Raw genomic sequence first — 26,203 nt, forward strand, 5'->3', positions numbered from 1 at the left:
ATAGTCAGTGTGTCAAGTGTTTTTGCTTGGTAACAATGTTAGGAAGTCAACTCTTTCTCACAAGTCAAACCTTAATTGGTTGAGAACAGTGTTTCCAGGTTCCAGAAAAAAAGTTTATGTAACATTGAGCTATACGAATAACTTCTTACAGTACAATTTTAGTTAGGCAACTGGATAGGCAAATGGATTTTAGAAATAATAGAAAACACTAAGACAAACCTATTTAAAATTAGGGGTGCCCAAATCATCAAATTTTATTAGTCCCATATCCTTATTTGAGATGTTAAATATTTAGAATCGTCACATGTTGCGTTCAAAGGTTTACTCTAATATATTGTGCAGTTGTCTCTACAGTACTCACAGAGTTGCAGTGGTGGGAAGGCTTGGACATGATTTGGATACCCTCTCTTGATGTGTCCATGAATTAATTATGCAATTAAATTCCAGATATAAATGCAGTTTGCAAACAACAGCAGCACTTTTAACATTTCAGTGGATGTGGTGCGCATGGAATGCCGCACTGATACAGATGCAAATCAGTTGTTTTTTAACCCAAAGCAGCTGTTCCTTTTACTGATGCAATGCTTTCAGTGTGTGTATATTATTAATTGAAACTGTTGGCCTTTGTTTGTTTGTGTGCTCCATAGTTCACTCTCAATGCCACGAGTTAGAAAATGATTCCTGTGTTTTACAGAGAGCAATCGGGCGATTTTGACAGCTGGTCTACCCAGAGCACAATGATTTACAATAAATGAAAGGATCAGAAATGGATCAGGCTGCATATCTGCAGAGCACTAGCTGCACTAAAATTTGAATATCACCTCTACTCTAATTCAAACTTACAACACCATATGAATGAATGAATAATATTAATTTATTTTTATGTCTGGTCCTTCACATGATGCAGCCCTTATAACTTTATTCAAACATATTAATTAATATCAAACTAAACATTCTGATATATATATACTCACCAGCATCTAACAGCATAGAATATTAACCTCATGCAGAAAGTTCTTGAAAGAATCTTTTTCAATTTTTTTTTTACAGCTGACTTGCCAGTTTTTAATCTTACAGCAGTTGCACAAAAAGGCCACACATTGCAGTTCTTTTTAGAGAACCTACTGCAAATTCTATCATTTTAGGTAGCGAACACACACACAAATGTTAAAACAATGTTTAGTTGTCCAACTACCCTAACTGTCTAAAAAAAAGTTAAAGAAAAAAAGAGAAAGCAAGAAAGGGATCGAATCAGCTAAAGGAACCATATAGTAGAGATACAGGTTCATTAACGTATCCTGACTACACTGTGTCTGTAGATTTGGTCCTTTTCGCCTTTATTCACTATAGTCTGTAGATTGTTTAATCCTTTCACACTGAGACACATATTGATTAAATTCAGTGTGATCCTTGCTCTCATCACAATGTAAGCATCCACAAATAAAATGTTGAAAACAGCTGCCACTGTACTAACTCTTTAACTCCTCTCCCATGTTCATGGTTCAGGCAGGAAGAAAGGACAGGAGTGATGCTCTGAACACAGCCATCGATAGGATGACAAAGAAAACCAGAGATCTTCGCAGACAGGTTTGTTTTTTTTGTTTTTCTCTCTTTATTTGCGCTCACAAATCTTTTAATGTAAACAATATATAGCCTATATCATTTTTTCACAAGGAGCAAATGTTTATCTGTAGTTCAGCTAATATAGTGTTTATCTTGTATATGAAGGGATGGTATGCTATGTAGTCAGGTGAACAAGCTGAACTGTTAGATGTCAATACATATACACAAGGGGATGTATTATTGTAACAGTGCTGTTTCGTTTCTTACTTCACAGCTGCGTAAAGCTGTAATGGACCATGTCTCTGACTCATTCCTGGAGACCAATGTTCCCCTCTTGGTCCTGATTGAAGCTGCAAAGAATGGCAACGAGAAAGAAGTCAAGGAGTATGCACAGGTGTTCCGTGAGCATGCCAACAAGCTGATCGAGGTAATGTAGGATTCTGATGTGACCCAAACATAGAACATTTTATATTTTTCATCTCCGTCCCATTGGTCATGGACATTTTAACTTAGCTTATTCTAAACATCAGTCTTCATCCAGCTTCTGTGTTCTCTCTCTGTGGCTCTGTTCTCAGAGAATCCCTCGTGATACAACTTTAGGATTACAAGGTCTCTGAAAACAGCAATCTGGAATCTTTTTTCCCTAATGAAAACAAAGCTGTAAACACTAAAATTATTTTCTGTGGTCGCTGTCTTCGTCTTTCACTGTGTGTGTGTGCGTGCGCGCGTGTGTGTGGTGCGTGCGTGCGTGCGTGCGAGAAAGAGAGACATACAACACACACACAAAAGCTTTCTAGCAGCATTTTGTAAATTGAAGGCGATGCTGACTCTAATCTGATGTTGTGATGCTATAGTGAACAGACAAACAGAACATTGTTATTTGTGGTTATAGCAACAAATCACATCTTTAAGCAGAACTAAAAGAGTGAAACAATCACAACTCAAGGATAAATGCTACCTCTGGAAAAATGTAATCCTTGCCACAACAGATAGATGTATGACTTCTTACTGACAAACTCCACGTGTGCTATAGTAATATTTACAAAACCAAATATCTTTAAAAAGGATAAACTGCATCCTGCTTCTTTTCCTTTACTGCAGCTGCTCTCATGTCTTAATAGAGCATGCTTTTTGAAAAGACGTTTTTTATGTCTCCAATGCTGGATACATAGCAACAAGAATGCAAATGCAAAGGTAAGGCAAAGTGATAGACTCAATGAGCAACAAGCTAACAAAAACATCATCTGTCGTTATTAGTGGTCATTCCTTCAATTTCTAGAATGCCTGTGTTAGAGCATCATATGCTGACATTTGAAAGTGACTTCTCCCCATGGGCAGATGACCATGAGTGTAGCTGGATCAGTTAGTTCAGAAAGAGCAGGGCAGCATAAGCATTTACTGTGAAACCGCTGAAGCATCAGAGGGAAAAGGGGACCACACTGGGGAGAAGACCCTTAAGTAGTTCCTGAAGGCCAGAGTGTCAGTAGTGGCATTAGAGCATGACATTGATGGACTTCCCTAATGCTTGCGTACTACTCCTGCTTATAACACTTGGATGAGTAAAACAAAGCAGAACAGCTATGGTTAAGAATTACTCATGTGACGGATAAATCGCATTAAATGAAAATACTTTCCCAGTTGCTAAATGCAGTTGGATATGATGAGTTCTCACAATGACGCCATTAACATTGAAAGAGGCAGTTGTGTGGTGTCCATCTAAGCATAGACGATAAAGGTCATAAAAGTGTTTTTCAGCTGTGCATGTGACAGAACAAACTGTACTCAATACACCAATTAAATATAAACAATGAAACTGAAGGAAAAATGTACTGCAAGAAGTACCGCCATACGTTTCACTTTTTCGCTATAAGTGTTTTAGACAAAATATTTTATTACCAGTCCAATTTACATTTCTACCTAAATCATTAGTTTGATTCCATTCTCAGTAATGATTCATCTGCAAAAGTATTTTTTGTCATATATAAATTAGGATTGTGGTTATATATCCAAGGAGCACCATTGAATAGCATATAGGTGCTGTGTCTTTAGAATTGGCCAAACATGAATTATGATATCTGTATATGATGCATTGAGAAAAAAACGATACTGATTGGGTGAACAAAAGTTAAATTAAAGCTGCAAGCAGCGATGAACGGGCCCTCGCACTCCTGCGCAACTCGGGGGTACTCGTCAAATGAGGATAATAGAACACAGTATGGACACAGGTTTTGGTTATAAAATTATAGAATATTATAGATTAGGGCTGCACAATTAATCAAAATATAATCGAAATCCCAATATGGCCAAGTGCAATATCTAAATCACAGGAGCTGCAATTTTTTTTTGAGAAAGGTAAAATGTGTCACAACATTGTTGTGCTTTGTTAGTACCATATGCATTGTGGTGCTACAGAGATGCCCGGTCTACAAATCATATTCTCCAGATGTACCAAAATGTGTAAACATGTTTGTTTGGTACAAGATATAACAAAAGCACTCATCATTTTAAAAAAAAAAATTTCAGTCAAAATGAAACACAAAAATGACCATTCCAACTGAAATCGCAATATCCGCCAAAATAATCACAATATGATTTCTTTTCAAATCGTTTAGCCCTATTAAGGATGATAAAAAATCCCAACATAATTCTGCTAGTTACACTGTTGTAACCAATAAAACTCAAAGCATTGTACTAAAAACCATGTACTGTAGATGGTTAAAAACCCCTCAAGGAATCTGTAGTGTGTTTTTTTTTTTTTTTTTTTTTTTTTTTTTTTTTACTTGAAAGCGTTTGTTTATCTTGGGTAAAAATTCTTAGTGGCACAGTCAATTCACATTAAGGCACCACTAAAATATATATGAAATTCATAAACACTTTCAAATAACATTTCAAGATAATACACACACAAAAAAGGACATTAATGTAGACCGTTGAATTAATGTTAAGGTATGCTGAGATGTTAAATGAATTCCAGAGGAGGCGTGATTGCATCCAAAGGCAATGTAGAGGCAGAACAGATGCAACCAGCCATTGATTCATTTTTGCCATAGTAAACTGAGGCAGAGATGTGTCTCAGAGATTTCAGTTGAGTGTAGTGAGGATTTTATTAGTAAATTGACAAATGCATAGTTTCTTCTCTAAAATACCATTTTAGGGTTTCAATTACGCAATAGTCAGTTAAAGTTGAGAAGTTGATATGGTAGTAATTATTCCAAGTGATTTTATTGTTTGTAATGAAATATGAGAGGGGTTTGATGCCAGAATGCATTCATTGTGGCTAGGAATTGCGATCTTTTATGAGCAGCCAATGTTGCATTTTATCATTTTTAAGTGAACAATCAAGCATTGAATCATTTTTCATGAAAAATAGAGATGCACTGATTGCAACTTTCTGGGCTGATTTATGGACAATGATGGATTATTATCATTATTATTGTTATTACACTATTGATGGCCATTATGCAAGGCACGCCAGCAACGCTTGTGGTGGGGACACACGTGTGCGAGATGCAGCAGCAGTATATCTGTCTTGCACAGGTGAGATAAGCGATGTGGCACTAGTTTTAGCCACTTTGCTTTTGCTATATTCTTTAAATTTCTCAGTGAGGTAATTGTGTTCGATTAAGTTTGTTCTGAATGTTTTTGTGGTTATTCTTCCATGATTTCCTTTGGCCTTACAGGTATTACAAATTGTGAGCTTTGTGTCTTTTCTTCATTCACGGTGAAGAATTTCCATGTTGACGGCATGTTGGGTGTGTCTGTGTGGCTGTGTGGCTGTGTCGTTGTGTGCATGATGTGAACCATTGTTTAGCCCATGAGTGTAATTTTGACCAGTATTCTAAATTTGATATCTGAGATTGATCAGCCGGTCACCAATCGCAGACTTTCACACTGCAAACTGGCCTTTTCCAATCGGCAGCTGATCGATCAGTGCATCTCTAATGGAAAATATGCCTGTAGAGCAATTCAACATTAATGCAGTCAGCAGAGCAATAGGTAAGTCACAGTAGGACTCTTAGCTTTCACCTCTGACTAAAAATGGTTGACATTTCCCTGCAAATGCATTGTGCAAAGTGGGTATTGAACTGTATTGTAAGTTGCTCAAGAAAAGAGCTTCTGCCAAACACTACAGATGTAAATGAATGATGTTGTGAGGACCCGGGAGTGAGAAAAAAACAAAATGTTTGGTTACTTATAAAACAAAGCCAGTGAATATGTTGGAAATGTAATATGTTCTCTATTCAGAGGCAAGAACAGAAAAGTGCCACCAATCTCAGCCTCTGTTTGTATGACATCATGAGTTGTGCAAGTGTAGGCTGCCCAAAGGCAAATGGTCCATTACTTCACACACATTTGTATGAAAGCAACATTATGACTGACCCACATTCATTTGTAGGCCTCTTCTCTACGCGTATTTGTCAGAACATCAGTCTTTTGAAACCTAGTGTCTATATCATAAAATAAAGCTAAATTAGAAGCTTCACTTAATGGGTTTCATTTACTTGCAGCGTAAAAATCTTACTGATAGCCTTTGTGGAAGCTATCAAACAACAGCCTGAAATTGTATGATGATAAAATTCTCTTCATGTCTGAATGAATAAAATCGAGATTATTTTACCTGACAACAGAGCCCTTCAAATGTAGTCACATTGGAAAGAAAATTATGGCAATAGATGTTGATATCGACATTTGTTGCCAAATCTAGTGGTTTAATGGTTTTCCAATGTTTGTAGGCCATTTAAGCAGTGAAATTCATCATCTTAAGAGCAGAGGAAAAAATAGACTGAGCTTAGTGTTTTTACCTCAAGGCCATCTTCTTAAAGGTCCCAGTGTGCCCAGGACGCTGTGGAGATTTCAGCACTGAGTTAGCAGAGTGAAAAAGTAAACTGAAAAGGCAGCTGAATAAACAGCAATCTGTAATGTCCTCATCAGATACTGGAAATCCATTTGAATGAATTTCTTGTGACAAAAAAATAAGTGTCTCTTCATCCTAATGAGAAGATGTTAAGATTGATAGCTGAAGAATGGTGGGAATGATGAAATGGATTCAATTTGACTTCAAACTCTCAACCTGGCAAAAGGAAGGCAGTGACATTAGATAGGAGGTTTGTTAATGTTATGTCGATAAGTAGATTTTTGCTTTGAGGGAAAATTGTTTTGATTATTAATTTTGGAGTGAAAAGTCATAGTCATAGATATTTGCAACATGACAAGTCAAGATGTAGAGATACCTCCATCGAGTGTGACCAGTGATCCAATGGAATAATGTAATCAGCAGTTGGAAGCCAGAATTTACTGGGAGAACCGTGCTCTGCATTTTTAATTCTTTATAGTATAATTAAACTGGGATAAAATGTTGTTTATCATACATGTTTACAGAGAAATGTAGATATATGAAGCAATGTACAAGTTTTTCTGTTAAAAATAAGACAAAACAAAAATAAGATTTTTAAGCATAACTGACCTTCACTCAAGTTTCAAACCTTTTTACTAAGAGAGCTACTAAAAAACTACAGCGGCACATTTTTACCTCTGATTTTATTTAGCACAACGATGACATTGCATAAAGTATTTAGCTTCCAAAACACATTCTCCTCCTTTCCCCTCCTCTCCTCCTGTCCTCCTTCCTCTCCTGGCAGGCAAGGGGAAATATTTACGATCTGGTATCTACCCCTGTCTGGCTGTACTACTTTAGCTTTCTGACTGCATTTTCTAAGCATTAAAGTCTTTTTATTAAGAAGAAAACAAATGATTTTGCATGATATGTGAGACACAGTGTGATTCATTGAACGTGCTGTTAGTGCATAATTTTGGAATAATGAGACGGTAGTGGTACACGTTTCTGATCACAACAAGCTCTGTTTGTCATCTCATCTATTTTAATCTGTATAATATACATCACATTATACATAGTTGCACACAGCATTTCTACGAAGCCAGTGTGCACTGAATTGTAGTTAAAGAGATAGTACGGCAAGAATTGTATACTGTGATGTGGCCATAATGATAAAGATTTGTGTATCTGCACAGATAGCATAATTTAAATGCTGGTCCTTCCTCATTTCAAGTGATTTGACGATGTTTGTTGTCACTGAATAAGATGCATATTCTTGTACAAGTGTAGGTTTGTACATAACTATAAGACTGGTGGTAATTGTTTGCACAGACTTGGTAAACTCTGACTCCCCTGACACTTTAAATGGTATGATACAGGATGCGAAGTGGAATGGTGTTAGTTGACTTTAGGGTAGAATTTTCTTATTTTGCTTCCTCTACAGTCCCTTTATTCTGAAATGGCTGCTCTCCCAGTGGTATCGTGGTGAGAGTAAGAGGAAACCTTATGTGAAAGATCATGAAAGTAAAAACACAGGTCTCTCAATAAAGTCCCAGTTTTTCTTTATGTACCCACTCTCTCACCCCTCTGGGGCTGCTGAATGTTCTCCCTGTGGTCCCTGCATGTGTTTGCATAGTGATGTGGGATATGTTTATATCAATGTTTTTGTGCATCACCAGTGCACTGGCATAAATGCGTCTCATCAGCACAATTGTAGAATTCTACAAGCAAAAATCTTGTAGAATTGAGGAGAGTGATGAGGAGAGGATCCTTCACACACTCATCCACTCTGCCACTCTTGCAGCCAGTGAGGCATTCCACCACCAACGCTTTAAAGGAATTTTTTTTTAACAACCAGAGTCTTATTTACATAGATTTGCCCCACATTTCTATGCTTTTGTAGTAGCATTTTATCTACCAGCTTAAATCTTAAGACCCTAGAACTCAGTAGAGTTCAGTAGGGCAAACATGAGCAATCAGTGGATGGCACAAGTTGAATGAAAAATTGTGTTTGTAACCTTGTTATTTTGAAGAGAAAATAATTACAAATATTAAGATTAATACCCAAGCTATCCATTATAAACATTCATTTGATTTTCAAATGCAAAGTTTGGCTTTGCTCAATCCGACTATAGCTGTGACTGCATGTAGTACTTAAATGCAGCGTATGATCATAACTGACAGTTCTGTTGCACTCAATTTTAGATGTTATTGTAAAAATAGAGTTTTGTTTACAACATATGAGATTCTCACTGCTTATGTTGCTGCGTGACCCAGATCTCAGCATTTGAATTGGTGAATATAACAGATTGATGGCTGCAGCTACAAAAATAAGGCCCAGGTTTTTTTTTTTTTCTTAAAAACCTTTCAGTCCTTGTTCCTGCTATAATGCAATCAGCCGTTGGTTTTTGCCTTTGTAATTGATTATGTTTCAGCACATTTTCTGTCTATTGGATAATCCTACTTTGGCACAGTTCCTCACATCCCAGGCATTCTGTTTCAGCATTGTTGCCAGCACATCCCAACCAACCAATGGGAATCTTCATAGTATCTGACCTAAATTTTCTGAATATGAGTAGAAGCATAATGTTACTCTGGAAGATGTGAGAATATTTAGAAATAATTGTGGGAGAGCTTGATTTGTTGGTCAATACATGAAAATATACTCACAAACCATAAACATTGGCAGCCACAAAGCAAGACTTGCTTACCTCAGCACTCCAGCTCTCACTCGACTGCTCGGTTTTTGAAAGTGTCAGGAATATTTTCCTCTCTGATTCCAGGAGTGTAATGGCAATCTGGCAGCCTTGTGATTTAGTCGCTGAGAATAACCCAGTCCTTGAGTTAGCAGCTACAACTTATATTTGCATTTTGAGAAAATGAACTATTTTTTGGGAAACAAATACAAAACTTTTATTTTATCTATTCATTCAGTAGCGTAGCTTTTGTTTTCCCTCCTACTTCTGCCTTTTTCCCCTCTGTGGCATCATATTGTATGATTTTTAGCAGCTTTATAAATTAATCCTCAGCAGTGGGTTTGTATTCCACAGGGATTAGTTATGTTGTAGAGCTGCTCCATTTCTGATAGAGAAGAATCTCGAAACCAGGCTCCCATAATGAACTTATTAAGTTTAATTATGTATCTATGTATTGCTCTCTTTTTTCTCAAAATAACTCTGTGTCAGAGTCTCTGTCTGTGGCTAAAAAGTAGATTTGTGTGTTTTTCTTTTATGCTTAGGTGGCCAACCTGGCATGCTCCATCTCCAACAATGAGGAGGGAGTGAAGCTGGTCCGCATGGCAGCATCTCAACTGGAAACTCTCTGCCCACAGGTACTTTGGCAGTTTTGTCCGCAACTTCTACCCAGTTCATTGATTGTGCACCTCTTTGAGTGTCTGCCACATTGTGTTTTAATATTGGCACTAGAGTTGCCAATATAAAAATAAAAGTTTATAAACATTCATCCACTTCTAACACTGTAAATACATAATTAAATATTAATACATATTTTTACTGCAAATGGTTTGACCCAACTCTGTGGTTTTAATTTCATGTACATCATAATGGATATAGAGCAGTCAGGTGGAGCAAGGGAAAAAAGTTGAAACATCAATACCTGAAGTCTTGCTGTCCATGTGTTGTGTCCACCATGGAACCCATCTTTCATATGTCTTACCATGCTAAATACCAGTCCCTCATCTGTACCTCTGAGCTGCGCCAGCTCTCCACTTTGCTGCCACTGCTCTTTTTAATCTCATCTAATGACTCCCATTCATCCTCAGCTTTGATACCCACAGATGTTTCTTCCTCAAAAACAAGCAGCTATTAGTTTTATTTCATTCAATCCTTCAAAACACCCTGTGTCTATAATCACTGCCAGGAATGAATTGGCTTCATGCTGCAGTCCCAACACTGAGGTGGGAGAGTGGGGGGCTTCGTGCAATCAACCTATGCAAATGTTGTGGCTGAGGGCTATGCTGTAATGGAGCTTTAATGGCTATAATTGGGTGATTACAGGTGATTAATGCAGCGTTAGCCCTTGCTGCCAAGCCCAACAGTAAAGTGGCCCAGGACAATATGGATTTGTTCAAGGAGCAGTGGGAGAAGCAGGTCCGCGTCCTCACTGATGCTGTTGATGACATAACATCCATTGATGACTTCCTTTGTGTCTCTGGTAAGTGCTATTCATTTGCATGTTACTGCCATGAAGGGACAAAAGAATGTGTTGTACTGTTGGAACGATCAGGATTTGTGATGTTTTGAAATGTGAAAACAGACAGTGCACTCTTTATTGGTAGACAACACTATTGGTTAGAGTTGAGAGAGATTTGCACACAGCATTTAAGACCTCTCTTAAGAGGAGTTAAAACAGCTGTAAAGGATCTGTAGTATTAGTCTCTTCTGATGAGAGCCATACATACCAAGGCTGATTGGGTTCCACAGAGGAAAGCATTGAAGCATCAGCAGAACTGCGTCTGAAATTGACATCCTGTCACGTGTGTTAAAGCACACAAATGGTTTGTCAGGCATACCCTTAAAGAGTTCTCATTAAGCATTAAGCAGAGTGACTTCTCTCACCTCCAGCCAAGGACAGACTGTAATTTACACAGTGGACATTTGCATTTTACAGGCTCCCCATTAATAAGCAATCTGAGAATTTGTCTTCAGCCCTCCCCATCCTACACTTAAGCCTCCCAGTGGCCCTCTTAATTTCAGCCCTATACAAACACAGAATGAAGGCTGAGAATTTCCTCACTCTGTGTTTTGTCATTATTACTAATATGAACATGTCCCATTTTTGCATTTGCTTCTTTTTAGCAAGTCATGGATGAAATAAATGAAAATACCAGTATACCAGGCAGGCTGATGACATGTTTGGAGTAAAGTGTTCATCTAATAAAAAGTATACACTAATAACTGCATCATTGTTCTGTGTCCCTAGAGAACCACATCTTGGAGGATGTGAATAAGTGTGTCATCGCTCTGCAGGAGAAAGATGTTGATGGTTTGGATCGCACTGCTGGGGCTATTCGAGGCCGAGCTGCCAGAGTTGTCCATGTGGTCACTTCTGAAATGGACAATTATGAACCTGGAGTTTACACAGAGAAGGTTTTGGAGGCTACCAAGCTACTGACTGACACAGGTACCACAGAAACATAATAATGTAATGAAAACCAGTGGTCGGTTTCTGCCAAAGAGACTGTGCATTTACATGTTCAAATTCTCATAACTTAGACTTGGACAGACCATGATTACGTCTCTAGCTTTCGAATTACTGTAGCATCTATGTGCCTTATTTTTGTGATTCTGCACTTGCCCAGTCATAGTTAGTGGATACACTCAAAAGGGAGAACCTATGCTCTTTGCTTAACAGCTGATGCGTCCATATTGGTGGATTACTCGTAAAGCCAGGATACAATGCACCCGACAGGGATGCCATGTTTTGGCAGAGTGTGACGAGAAAGAGGGTCAAACATTCCTCCCTCTTTTTTTATCTTATTTCCTTACATGGTCTTTGTCAGTGATACAGGCGTAGTGAACATGTACAACCCCCTTGAATGTTTTGCTACTTGTTTGCTCATTATGGATTCAACATGTATCAAATTGTCTGAACCTATCTATTATCTAACTTATCTTGGTATGGGTGTCCCATTTATGGTATTTCAAGTATGAATATTAAGTGCATTTAAAAAAGAAAACATTTTTGAGATATACCCAGAACTGGCGTAGAAAAGGCTGTTTTCAGCCATTCCCTTATTTATTATGGATGCTACATTGTGAGATCCAACTACCTCCAACTCAACTGACACTACTAATCTGCACAGCAGGCACTGTTCAGTTGTAGTTGTAGTTTAAGCAGGATTTCTGCTTTGGCTGAGATGGGTGACTGTCAATAATGCAAGGCAATGTTTGCTCATGATCTCAGTATAATGTGTTTGGTTTGGTAGTAGGATGTTGCTAAGAAAAATGATATGACTAAAAGTTGGTTGCAGCCCCTAAAGTTCATTAGCTGTACATTTGACATGGTGAACCATGCATTATTTTGTCTCTCTGGAATGATTTGAAAGAGTCATCAGTAACATGCTGAGGAAAGTGATGACTGTGACTGTAAAAATCCCAATATGACCAGATTTTCACATTTCTTTTTAACATAATTTTCATACAGAAGCCTCCAGGTTATAAACGGTCTGCAAGCACAAAACCAAATCCTCTTTTTTTCTTACTCTTGCTGCTCTCTTCCTCCACATCTGCATCCTGACATCCATGCCTCACCCATGAAGGCCCAGCTGAATCCTAAGTAGTGAATTTGAAATACTAATAATGGAGATGTGCTGGAGAGCCCTCTGGAGCTGTTATTATATCATCAGTGGAGCAAAATACATGTCCGCTGGGACAGCTTTGTGAAACCTTCTATTGGAAAATGCTGTTATGCCAAATCTGGGATCTATTTGCTTCAGCATTTTGTTGCATATTTTTCCTGTAACCACATAAGGCAGTGAGTGAGTAGATCAATGGTGCAACATTTCATCTGTCAAAGTTAAATGTAATCACTTAATTTTTTAATTGATTATTCTGAGGCAGCTGTTTCCATTGTTTTTTTTTCTTCCAACAGATCAGAATTAGGCCATACTTTTATCTCTGAGGGGATCATTGATAATAATCAATAATTACACAATTTCCTTAATAGACTGATTGTGTTGATGATATGTCAATTAGCTTTTGATAACCTGCAGTGTTGGGAGGAATGTCATAGACCTGGAAGAGATGTAAATTCTCACCATAGTGCTAATGATTTCACAAACTCATTGACTCTGTTTCGGTTTTGTGTTGGAGGTGGTGGCTGACAGTTGGTTTATGCAACATGTCATTCTGTCTGTATTCAATTCAAATATTCATGTTACATAACACATGCCTCATTCAAGGTGTACGAATACTGTTTGTCTTCTACGCTGTGCTGTCTTTACTTATGTTCCAATGCTCTCTGTGTTTTTGTGAATTTTCATTGATGTTTTCTTCTTTTTCCATTCTACCTGCCACCCTTCATCTCACCTTCCTTCAGTCATGCCACGGTTCACAGAGCAAGTGGAGTCTGCGGTGGAGGCCTTGAGTGCAAACCCCTCACAACCTGTGGATGAGAATGAGTTCATTGACGCATCCCGTCTTGTATATGATGGCATTCGTGACATTCGCAAGGCTGTCCTCATGATCAGAGTAAGTCACACTATTTTTTCCACCTTTGCAACATGAGACTTGGTTTTCAGATCATTGCAGTGTGAAAATCACTATTTGTCTTTAATGACAGCATTTGCTCTTTTATAATATGTATAGAGTCTTCACATTGTGAGTTGTATTTTATACATTTTTGTCAGTTCAAAATGTCACGAATAAATAATACTCTTTCATATCTGGATGTTTGCACATTTATAGAAAGGTTTCACTTTGATCACATTAAGGAGCTACAACCTCTCTGAAAGCAACAAAAACCCTGTATAAAGAATAACATTCCTTAACCATGGGCAGCGTTGATTTGATGTGGTTTAATTTAAAACATTTCAACAGAAGTTATCTTATCCACAACATTGTGAGAGTCCTTGATTATTGTAGTGTAATGTAATTATATATACATGGCCACTGGTTTGTGGACCAGATTCTATTTTTAATAGTATGCGAGAAAATGTATGTGCGTGCGGTCCTAGAAGCCAATGATTAACTTGTCTCAGGCAAGAGCTGACCTAATTGACCAGACTTGCAATCTAGTGTAACAACAGCCTTAGTTGTCTGTGGGTTAATGGCCTTTGCTTGAGTGGAACTATAACTGAGACAGATGGTAGTTGGGTACCATTCAAGCGTTACCTAATTGACTGACAATGAGCTGAAAACAGAACCCACTGCAGTTGTAAGGAGAAATTGATAGTTCTTAAGGTTTTAAAGTATAACTACTTAGCTACTTCAAATGGCCAAATTTAATTTCTTATATATTAAGAAGTAAGTTGATTTGTTTAAACTGCTTCTCATGTGTAACAGTACCTAATTGTGTATTTACTACATTGAGTTACAATGTGCTAGTTGGTTGTATTATGTCATCTTCCATTATTTTCAACACTTTAATCTTTAGAATTGGAATCATTAGTCTTGACGGCACATTTTGTGTTGACAGTGGTGCTCCAAAGCTGTGCCTGGGCTCTCATTAATAATGCTGCACAGACATAGACAAAAACCAAATGAGAGAGAGACCATTATGCAGTATTTGCATTATAATAAGCAATTGATTTAAGATGGAGGTTTTAATTAGCATTCTTTAGTCAGACCGCAAGCCTGAGAACTACATTCAATTTCCATCTGCCCCAGCTCCACTCTTGTTATCCAGATTGATTAAGCTTTTAACACTGGGCCTGTGGCGTGTGCTGAACACTACCTGGTGGGTGGGTGTGTGTAGGTATGCATGTGTGGTAAAAGTAACGGAGGGTTTATGAAAATCTTGCTTATTTATAATTAATCCTTCAGCTTCAGTCTGCCATTAACTGAGAGCAGGAGATAGCGATGAGACTCAACTTAGACTTCATTCATTATCTTAAAAAAAGAAAAAGAAAAAGGATTCAGCTCTCAGGTTTGCCTGGATTTCATGATCAGGTGTGAGAAGTAATCATCTCAAGTTTTGTGGTTTTCATTCAGCTGGAAATAGTTATTGAATTTTCAGCAGCATCCGCACAGCAGTTTCCTTAAGCCTACTCTTAATTTCTGTTGTCTGTAATGAGATTAGACAAATGTATCAAATACATTAATCTCTGTCCTCAAGAACCAGTTCTTTGGCTGAACTGTCCCTCAGTGGCACATGTGAAACTAGGCATGTTCAATTCTAAGTCCAGAGAAATATAAAATATTGCAAATCAGCATGAGAGGACTATGACACAATTTCTCTCGAGGGCATGTCCGCACACACTCACACGCACAAGCACACACTCCCTAGGCATCTTTCTATAAACCCTCACATGCATGAACTGCACAGTGGCCTACTCTTAAATCAGAACAGACAAGTGTGTAGTTGGGGCTACTTAAGATAGACAAGTCTTTAACCTCTGTAAGTGGTGCATACGCAGTCTGTGTTGGACATCTCTCGGATATTTGACAGGTGGGTAAAACCCTCTCCCCACCTACAGCCACATCACAGAATATGCCAGACATCAAACCGTGTCAAAGTCAGGGAGCCGCTGAAAGCAAGATACAGGGGGCAGCTGTCGTTACCTTATGATTTGTGCAGTGCGTCACAGCCCAAGGTGATTTTGCCGGCTCTGTCCTCAAAAAAAAGAAAAATGGTATACTCACAGAGGCAGAATGAGCAGAATGTCACAAAAGAATAACAATGGGGGATTTTACTGTTGTACTGTCCTGTCCATATCTACTGCAGCGGACAAAAATACTAGATAAGGCTAATGTCTGCTTTTTAGCATTGTCATACTGTAATTTTAACTCTGTCCCTGTCTTCTATTAACTATGGCACTTCAATTACCATCTGGTCATATATGCCACAGAGAGGTGAAACTGAGCATTTCAGATGCTGGGCAATGTATTTGGCCACAGCACGAAAAACAGTATTAACATTTCATTTACTGTGAAAGCACTACTACCTTGTCAAAACCTTTGTTTTATTAAACTGCAGGCAATTGTTGTTGCTTCTTTACAGTAATTTCCCATTTGGTGCTCACCATGAGCTATCATTTCTGAGCCTCCCACATTCACAGGTTATCTGTTGCACAGGCCACAGCAGGTGATATCTCTGCCCCACTGAACAGCATTGTCTGGGTTGAAAGAGATGCCTATGAGTCACTACAGCTTTGTATCTGAAACCATATCCCTATTCCCTTGAGAACAAGAGCATCTCTACATTCCATAAAGCAGTGTAAGGTTGTTCAGAGACCTTCAGCTATTTTTAGATGTGAGGGCTCCAAATCCATTACAGAAGGGAGGTATTGAGACAGCTGGATAAGCACAAGTAGCGGCACAGGTGTGATAATGCACCTTTATCTGTCCACATCATCTTCCCTGTGCCCATATCACCACCAAATACATTTTCCTGTCAGTCAGTATTGTATTTTGCCGTAAGCATGACCTGTTGAGAAATTCTTTTGAATATTAATATTTATGGAAAAATAGTTGCTCGTGGCTTGTTCTGTATTCAATGCTAGGGAAGAGGTGAAAAAACAGAGATGAAGTAGCAACACTCTAGAAGAACACAACTCATGCGTCACCCGCCATATTACAGATAGCAGCGACAGATGGAACTCTGTAGCGTTTTGCTCCCAATATGTTTCATACCAGCTCGTACCTTCATTTTCCCTCTCAAAATGCACAGGCAGCACATTACACTTGATTTACAAATTCATTTAGAGTTTACAGTTTTCTTGTACCAAGCTATGGGGAGGAAGACATTTATCTGACACTGCCCTGGCTGGCAGCGCCAAGGCATTTCTCATAGATAGTAAGCAGGTTGGTTATTTAATCATGCTCAAAGGGCTATAGAATGCCAATATTATTTTATGTTCTCCACACACAACTAACTGCTTTTTCTTAACCCATTTTCCCTTTTCTACATTTCTCTTGTTCCTTTTCCCCACCCTTTTGATCTTTGTCTCCTCTTTTGTCCTTCCTTTGCTCTTTTCTTCTACTCTGTTGTACCCTGACAGACTCCAGAGGAGTTGGATGACTCTGACTTTGAGACTGAGGACTTTGATGTTCGCAGCAGGACCAGTGTGCAGACAGAGGATGACCAGCTTATTGCTGGCCAGAGTGCACGGGTAAGTTCTACATTGCTTCTTGTAGTATTTAAACATTCCTGAGTCTGATCAGACCTCTAAAATCTTAAATTGTGTTAATTGTGTTGTTAATTGTGAGAAGAGGGAGATATTTGCACAAGAAAAACACATACATATTGAAAGTACACACAATTATATTTTTAATATTTTTGATATAGGAGATTGCATTCAGTAGTGCCCCACTGAACAGAGGCGTACTTCAAGATGGTTAAATATTGACCTACAAGCTTGTGTTATATGCTTCAGTTACGGAGTTGAATATTGCCATCCAACTTGATTAAATTAATGTTGCGTGTTTGACAAGGTGTTAGAAGAAAAATGTAATCACTTGGTACAATGAAATACATTTTAGGAGCAGTTTCATACCTCATGCCCTCCACTGTAGTTTGTAATTGTTTTACTTGTTACAGTGCAGATTTATTTATTGTCCTTAGTAACAGTATGTTCATGTTAATGTTCCAGCGACTATTCTTTCAAAACACCCCACTTCATACTTAATGTTAAAGGGTTATGCACAGTTGGCATGGTGCCAGCATAGAAGATGTGACCCAAGTATTTGTAAAAAGTTATTCCTTTTACAACTCCTACAACAAGGTCTTGTTTGTTGTGATGAAAGAGGTGCTACCCACAACTCAAAGACCTGCTTGTCAAGTGAGTTCAAGACAAAAGAAGTCTTCAGGCAGAAGTATCCTTCAGCCTCTAAGTCTTAAGGCAGATTGGTGATCTTTCCATGATGTCTTCCTTTCTTCTGTCTAATCCATGCTTATGGCTTTTGAGTAGGCATAAGAGAGTAACCATAATGAATTATTTTTTGCATATCACATCCTCCAGTATTTTAGAATTATTTCAATTATCTACGCTATCTGTTTTTTCAGATATCAAGTCCTTTTCTGAATTCGTGTTGGCGGTTGATATGTTGATTGCTCAGGTCACTTTTCCAGCACTCAGTAGGCTACCTCAAAAGACTCTCAGCAGATGATAAGTCTGCTGTTATTTGTCCTCTTCTTAGAAGAGGTGAATCTAAGCTCTTGTGTGCTTGAATTGTTGCTCTGTCCGTCCTTTTGTCTTGAGTGGTTATCCACACAGTAATCAACTTGATAGACCAGCATTGTCATTAACTGTGTTCTCATATGAACTCTGGACAATGTTCAAAGAACCGCATCTCTTGCTGTTCCCTGCTGTGAATTTGTCCTTACTGACAGAAGTTCCAGAATGAGATTGTCTCTCCAGTTAGGCAATCCTTCCTCTTCACTCTCGGATGTTTTTATTCTGCCAATTTTGTGCTAGTGGCATAATAGAAACATCATCAACATGCCCTCTTGCTCACTGTGAATTCTCCAGACAATGACCTGCTTTAGTCACACACTGGATCAATCGAACAGTACTAGGGAGCTGGCAGGGTAAAGTCCGTTTTATGTCCGGTCCAACTGATTCAGACATTTGCATTCTCACATACAGCTCCTCCGGGATTTGTCTGGATGAGATCAGGGTTGCAGTGCATGTGTGAAAGCAACTATTGTCAGTGGTTATATCTACTCCCTTGACAAACGACTTTTGCCCATTTTAGACTCACACTTTACTGAAACTTTAGAGGCTTACTGCATTTATGACTTAAAAATACAGAGTAATGATTCGATTTAAAAACCTTAAAAATGATTGAGTGATCCCTCAGTACATTTCCATGATGTTTGTTTTGTTCACCGAACATTATCTGACTGTTTAGGTAGATTGGGGGGGTTTCATCTTTGCACTTCACTGGGCAGCTTTACTTAAGCTTAGGCGACTCTAGAGAGAGAGTCCTATTTACCAGTAATGGAATGGACGCTCTTGCGATGATATTCGATTTCCTGCTCTTAAGTGTCTGCCCACTTCGGCCTCACGAGCTCATTCATTGAATGTCTGATTGCCTGTTTGGAAACTGCCCTTTAACCAGTCTAAGCCTAAGAGGATGGATAGAAATGGTGCTAAACAAATTTGCACGTGATATTAAGTGCCGCTAAACAAATGCCCTTATATTGATCTTCTTCAGTGGACAGTAGCACTGACTTCAATAAGTGAATATATTTTTAGGGGAGGTCAGATGATATTACTTGGTAGGCAGTGAGCCCCATTTTGAACCCAGCTATTGTATATAAAAAAAAAAGATCCCCATTTAACCTGGGCCTATCAGAGATGTGTCAATCTTGCAGCTTTGATGTTTATTTATAAAGAGGAGATTGAAAAATAGCTACATGAATTGCAATCTTAGCACATAAGACCTCCACCCTTAGAAGCGCATTTCAATATATGCTACCATTAATTAACCTCAGTAATAATAACGATAATAGTTTATTTAAAATCCTTTGCAATGTTTTAATAAAAACTGAACATTGTGAGGTTCATAAGGGAAGAATATGCCAAAGCTGTTGCACTGGATTGCATTAGATTCCCCTAATAAATAGTAATACCTAAATAGTATAGCTATCATTCAAGCATGTGTACAAATGTAAGAATGTATGAAAAAAGTCAAACTAGGAACACAGCGGTTCATGCTCTTCCCTGGCAAGAAAACTCTTGTGCATCCATGGAAACCATAGGGGATGATGTAAAACAAAATGCCCTGGAGATACAGAAATGGCCTCAGTAACAGTATGTTGAGGTCTAGTGCGCTAACAGTCTATTCTTTCCATAACTCCTCCTTCAGGCTATCATGGCCCAGTTGCCCCAGGAGCAGAAGGCGAAGATTGCTGAACAGGTGGCTAGCTTCCAGGAAGAGAAGAGCAAGCTGGATGCTGAGGTATCCAAGTGGGATGACAGCGGCAATGACATCATTGTGTTGGCTAAGCAGATGTGCATGATCATGATGGAGATGACAGACTTCACCAGGTGAGTTTGGACTAACAGCTTGGCTCACACCCGGAGCCATTTTTCCTCCCTAGCAAATTATGGCCAATTTTGTAATTGTAGATGTTTTTCTGGCATCAAAATACATCTGAATGAATGATTTGTTGTATTGCTGCACATTTTAAATAATCCCTTTGATTGATAATCGATGTGAGTGAAATTTTTGTGTTCTGTGTATTTGTCTTTTAGTCTTTGTAGCTCTGTCTTCATTCACAGGGCAGATATGCATATGCCATCTTAACCTCTCCTCACATTAATATTCCAGCAGTTGTGCAATTCAAGCAAAATGCCTCCAAGACAGAATGCGTGTTTAAGTTAAGCCTGTGTCAAATACACCCAACATCACCAAATAAGCCTACATTTGTTTCCCAGCATTTGCCCCTATCTGCACAATGCTATGTACCCAGTTTAACACTAGTATTCATGCATCAATGCTCTTCATTTTCCTTAAGCAGCACTGTAGGTAGGATTTTCTTCTTGATTATTTTTCCATCCTTCCTTAATCTTAATATGCACAAGCATAAGCAGTGCGTCAAATCTCCCTCTCCCTGGTTCATGAATAAAGCTGGGTGTGCACTGTAAATCTTAAATGCAGAGCTGTTACAGGGTGGCCATATTCACCCTTGCCAGAGGTTTGGTGAGACAATGAAGATGGCAGAGAAATGGCTGAAACAGAAAAATATCAAGTCATGATGAATGCGGGAATAGAACAAAACATCTTTGCAGAAAATATGGCTTCAAAATCTGCCTCTACTAAAAACAGTACATATCTGAAAGAGTCTGTGGTTGCAAGCTGTGGATATTTGCTGAAAATTTACAAACTTGGTTCAGACTTCACAAGCATTGATTTCTGCAGAAAAGCTGTTGTTGTTTGGCAAATATTGCCAACGTAACTAACTACTTGAGAGATGAAATATTTAAACAGCGCATGGGTTATATAACATTGCAAGGAAAGTCTAAAGATCTAAATGTAAACAAAATGATATGACCACCACCAAAATAAAAACAAAGGTATGTCACTACCAAGTTAATTGGTACCCTGGCACAGACAACACTTATGTAATGATTTCTGATATTGTAAAAACACTCTTTTTAAACCCTTAAGAAACACATGACATAACAGACATAACTAGAAGATTGTAAATTTTTTGTAGTTTTTATTTTTAGTATATTGATATAGTGATCTCCCTTGTGTTGACAGACAACTATAATGAACCATTGGCACTACTAGCAATGCACAGTGTTAAGACTTTCTCCAGCTTTCACAGAGTCTTGTATAATGGAAAACAACCTGGCTACACAAGCATGAACCACGTCTATGTCAGAGTGTATACTGTATGTTTGAATACCACAACACTGTAAGTTGTCATTGTTTTATTCACCATAGCTGTGCTTCCTGTTATGCCTCTAACGAAGAAGACATAAAATCCAGAGGAATCCAGGAAGCTTTTTTATGTAAATGAGACAGAAGCTACTTTAACCTCATTGGCAGACGATCTAAAAATCTATTTTGTGTGTATGATACTGTGAATGCATGTGTGTACGTGATATTGAAATTGGGGTCAGTTTGACACTTTCTGATTAGGATTGGACAGCATTTCTATCTCTGTGCAACCATCTAGCTCACACGGTGTGAATGTGTTTGTGTGTGTGGAGGATTTGAGGGGACATTTTAACTGCCTGACTATATTTGTATGACTGTCTTTTTAAATTTTCAAATGAATTACTCAGAGGACATTTTGTGCCTAACTCTGAGTCACGTCCATAATGATGATGAAATGCTGCCACTCTGCCTTCATCTTCTGAATGGTTCAAAGATCCCGTCTCCTTGGCCAAAGAAGTACAATACTGGAAAGCTGTAACAGAGTTGAAAATATTAACACATCCAGGATTTGACTGAGGTTGCAGAGAATCCTGCAATTTTTATTTGCTTCCTATTCATCCACAGACACAGATGTAAATGATGCTGCTTTGTTTAATGTATTATTATTATTTACATAAAATTATGTAACTATATAGACATGCATACATATGTATGTGTGTGTGGCGTGTACGCTTTATATACACACACACATAGACACATTTCAGGAGGTTATTGATTGAAGTGACATCTTTATATCAACATCAAGGCTCTTTTTCTCTTACAAAGCTGACCCAAAGAATTCAAATGGAAAAAAAAAAAGTTTCCCCTTAGGTAAACGGCACACTGAAGCTTTTTCAGTGCTGCATTTACCAGAAGGTTTTCTCATTTTCTCCATTTATACCATTACAAGCTTACAGTCACTGGCTGAGTGTCACTCCTTATCGAGTAAAAGTATTAATTTTATGTAATTCCAAATTTTGATGATTCAGTGATTTTTGATAGACATTTCCAATCAAAAGCAATAAAACTAGACAGGCAGCAAAAAGCAAAGAAGAACCAAATATGAGCTAAATTGTGAATAATTTGTGAATTACAGCATAGGTCCTCAACACTTTGAATACTGAGATGCTAAGCACTGAATGCAAGATGTGACTGTTTGGGCATTTTTTGTCAGTTAATACTACGGTATCGTAAAAGTATTGAGTTGGTGCCGAACATCTGGTGTCGATTTTGCAAAAATGTAGCTGCTTACTGTAACCAGCAATCATGAGCACTTAATCACAGGGTTCACTCATTAAAAAGAGAATGATAACCTGTGGTCTATTTCACAGTAGCTTACATGAGAGCGAGATGCAAGAAGAGAAATGCTATGTTGCATTGGATGCCTGGAGGGACATTTTATAGGCAGTGGCTGGATTTTGAACAACAACAAAAAAAAAAAAAAACCTCCAAGCCTCTTATCCTCTGCATATTTCATCTAGGATTTAATAACAAACCGCCAGTCTAAATCGGCTTGAAAAACAAGATGTTTTAAATTTGAAATGCAGTTTCATTGTTGCATCTCACCAACAGCTAAGGTTTTCCAAATTAAATATGTATCAGAAGTTTTGTGACATCCTCATCATATGTACATTATTCACAGGGATTTTATAAATTCACATGCACATGTGGTCTAACCTAACCTAAGATCGCAGATCATAAGTTACTTCTTTGTTCTTTAAATTTTCATGATGATTCATGAAATGTGTATGAATATAGAATTCTGAAGGATGCATGATTTTTTCAGCTGTGGTTTTTAATACCTTTCAAAATAATATTGTAAAGTCGAGCCAATACCACAACTTTGTCTTGTTACTTTTTGCTCTCAGACCTTGGTTTGCACTCTGTGTATCCTGGTGTGTGTTTGAGGGAACACACATTGATGTTTGTTGGGCTGAATATATATCTTCATGTTATGCCCTCACTCTTGTATGCAGCAGTAGCACCTGGAAGGTCAGTAGCTGGCTAATTCAGCCCGCACCCAAATTATTGCCCCCTCAACCTTGAGCTGGCACAAAGCCCTGCCAAGGTTAATGCTGTATGAGGTAATTGATCTGGACCTCTCTCCTGACAAATCTGCAGAGAGTGAGAGATTCTTGTTGACTCCTGCATCGCTTATGGCTGTATGGTGGCTCTCATGAATAAGGCATGTGTGGCTTGGAAACATGCAACATATTTGGGAGCCACCTGTCTTAGAGCATTCTTTGCTGTGGAGTGCTCAGTTCAGTGTGGCTTACACCCATCTGGAGGCCTGCAGCTGTCACCAGACCTGAAGTCCCAAGCCGCTTCTCCATGTATAAATCCTCTATGAAAATCTTACAAGAGTGTCCGCTTGTCAGGAGGGTGTCCTGTCTATGTTCATGGCCTCTTGTGTGCTTTTCCCAATCGTCACTTGGCCACCTACACAGAGCTGGAAATGGTAAGGAAATATAGCATCTAGCCCTTCCTTTCTTAGGGCTAAGGGGAAGGGATATTTTTAGGGAAGAAATCAGTGGTTGGGGAGAAATCAGTGGTTGCTGTATTTAAGCATTGTGATGTGATGTTTTTTTTTACTGGGGCAAAGTACAGCATTATACTAGCAACACTCTATTAAAAACACTCTGCTGGCTTTTTCTCCCAGAACCCATCACAGTGCCTCCAGCTCTGTCTCCAGGGGTTTACTTGTCCCCAGAGAGCTTCCAGTATGTGCTCTGACGCGTGGCCTCTTCCACTAGGCCCCTGACTTGCTTTACAGCAGAGCAAGAGAGGGGAAGGGTTGGAGATGGGAGGGGAGGGAAGAGGAAGCGAGAGAACAGAACACAAAATTCCATCTGTTCTGTGTTGGATGGCTCACTTTTTAGCCTGGAGAGAGCAGCTTTGAATCCAATTTGTGCCTCTTGCCAACTGTGTCCCAGAGTCCCTTGTGGGGTAGAAAAAAATGGAAAATGGCTGACAAGCTTTACACTGGGTCAGGTCAGGGCTGGACTGACCCATGTTGGGAATGGCTTTGTTTGGCTCAAGAAGGTCAAGGCTGGATGTGTTATTTTAGGACAATGACCAGTGCTTCAAATTGAATTGTATTCTGATGTCTCTACTTTCAATTCTCTCCTTTGTGTTTGGTCCTCTTTCTTAATCCCATACCTGGATGAAAACGACCATCAAAATGAAGAGCTGGTGTGTGTGTAGAGTTTTTTCGGGCAACCAATATTTCTGCAGCAACGGTCATGAAACCAGTCCAACTTGTTTCTTAGCCTACTAATAAACCCTTTAAAGCTGCTTGAATAAAAGGGGCCAAATAGATTGAACTGATTATTTCCATTTTATTAGAAAGCATATGGCACTGGTGTCCAGAATAATAAGATGGCCTCTTGAATCAGGGTTTCCCCCAGAATTCCTGAGTATGATTGTGCTGCCAGTTTCTTAAAAGCCCATTATCAATATATTTTGTCCATCATATGCTAAACTACTGGAAAAATGGTCTGGTCACAGCCCTGAGATTGAAAGCTGCCCCTCTGCATTTAATGGGTTATAAAACATTCTCAGCTCTGACCGAACAATATGGTGTCAAGTGTGTTTGTGTTATGTGTGTATGGACTCATCGGTGATGTATTTCTGTGACGTTTGCATGAACTATTCCCAGAAGTCATGCTACTCTATCCATACTTGCCTCTAACCGAAAAACACCCTTCCAAAACAAACAGCCGCTCCATGACTGAGATGCAGCTTCTGCATTTTGAATGAGATTGCATTAGATCAGAAACAGTGACTGATCCCTCGAATTTTTCTCCCCAGGGGGAAAGGGCCGTTGAAGAATACGTCTGATGTCATCAGCGCTGCCAAGAAAATTGCAGAGGCAGGATCAAGAATGGACAAGCTGGGCCGCACCATCGCGGACAATGTAAGTCATTAATGAACCACTTTCCCCAAGGGTTTGATGTAGACTACACCTTTGTGTCTGCGACCTCAATATATAATTTGAATTGTAGCAATCTGCCACTGCGACACTGTCAGGACCCAGTAAATTATCAACAAGAGCAGCAACACAAAGAGTGAATAAAATGAAGTTACTCACTTTCTCATGCACAAACTTTACAACATAGAGTGCATTCAAAAAGTATTCAGACCCCTTCACTTTTTTCACATTTTATGTTCCAGCTTTATGCCAAAATCATTTTTAATTAAATTTTTCCCTTGTCAGTCTACTCTCAATGACAAATTTAAAACAGAATTTTATAATTTTTTGCAAATTTAATTAAAGGCAAAATTTAAATATCACTTTGACATAAGTAGATAAGATGTTTCTGTACCTTGTTTGGAGTCCACCTGTGGTAAATGATTTGATTGGACATGTTTTGGAAAGGCACACACCTGTCTATATAAAATCTCACAGCTGACAATTCACATCAGCAAAAATCAAGCCATGAGGTTGAAGGAACTGCCTGCACAAAGCTCAGAGACAGGATTGTGTCAAGGCACAGATCTGGGGAAGGATACAAAAATTATTCCACTGCATTGAAGGTTCCCAAAAGCACGGTGGACTCCATGATTCTTAAATGGAAGAAGTTTAAAACAACCAGGACTCTACCTAGAACTGGCCACCCAGCCAAACTGAGCAGGGGAGAAGGGTCTCGGTAAGGTAGGTAACAAAGAACCCGATGATCATTCTTGCTGAGCTCCAGAGGTCCAGTGTGGGGATGGGAGAAACTTCCAGAAGGACAACCATTACTGCTGC

The 26,203-nt window shown here is 38.7% G+C and overlaps 1 protein-coding gene across 2 annotated transcripts in view; it reads left to right on the plus strand.

Annotated features, from left to right (window-relative positions):
* Positions 1–26,203, plus strand: part of ctnna1 (catenin alpha 1) — a 79,185-nt gene that overhangs the window by 40,042 nt on the left and 12,940 nt on the right. For both annotated transcript variants that reach the window (XM_022752103.1, XM_022752102.1), the window contains exons 8-16: positions 1,507–1,587; positions 1,838–1,990; positions 9,636–9,728; positions 10,414–10,570; positions 11,339–11,539; positions 13,457–13,608; positions 17,079–17,189; positions 19,891–20,072; positions 25,264–25,369. In XM_022752103.1, the coding sequence (XP_022607824.1) occupies positions 1,507–1,587; positions 1,838–1,990; positions 9,636–9,728; positions 10,414–10,570; positions 11,339–11,539; positions 13,457–13,608; positions 17,079–17,189; positions 19,891–20,072; positions 25,264–25,369 (1,236 nt within the window). The remainder of the gene's footprint in view (positions 1–1,506; positions 1,588–1,837; positions 1,991–9,635; positions 9,729–10,413; positions 10,571–11,338; positions 11,540–13,456; positions 13,609–17,078; positions 17,190–19,890; positions 20,073–25,263; positions 25,370–26,203) is intronic.

Source organism: Seriola dumerili, unplaced genomic scaffold, assembly GCF_002260705.1.
Source record: "Seriola dumerili isolate Sdu_G_001 unplaced genomic scaffold, Sdu_1.0 BDQW01000161.1, whole genome shotgun sequence".
Taxonomy (NCBI): Eukaryota; Metazoa; Chordata; class Actinopteri; order Carangiformes; family Carangidae; genus Seriola; species Seriola dumerili.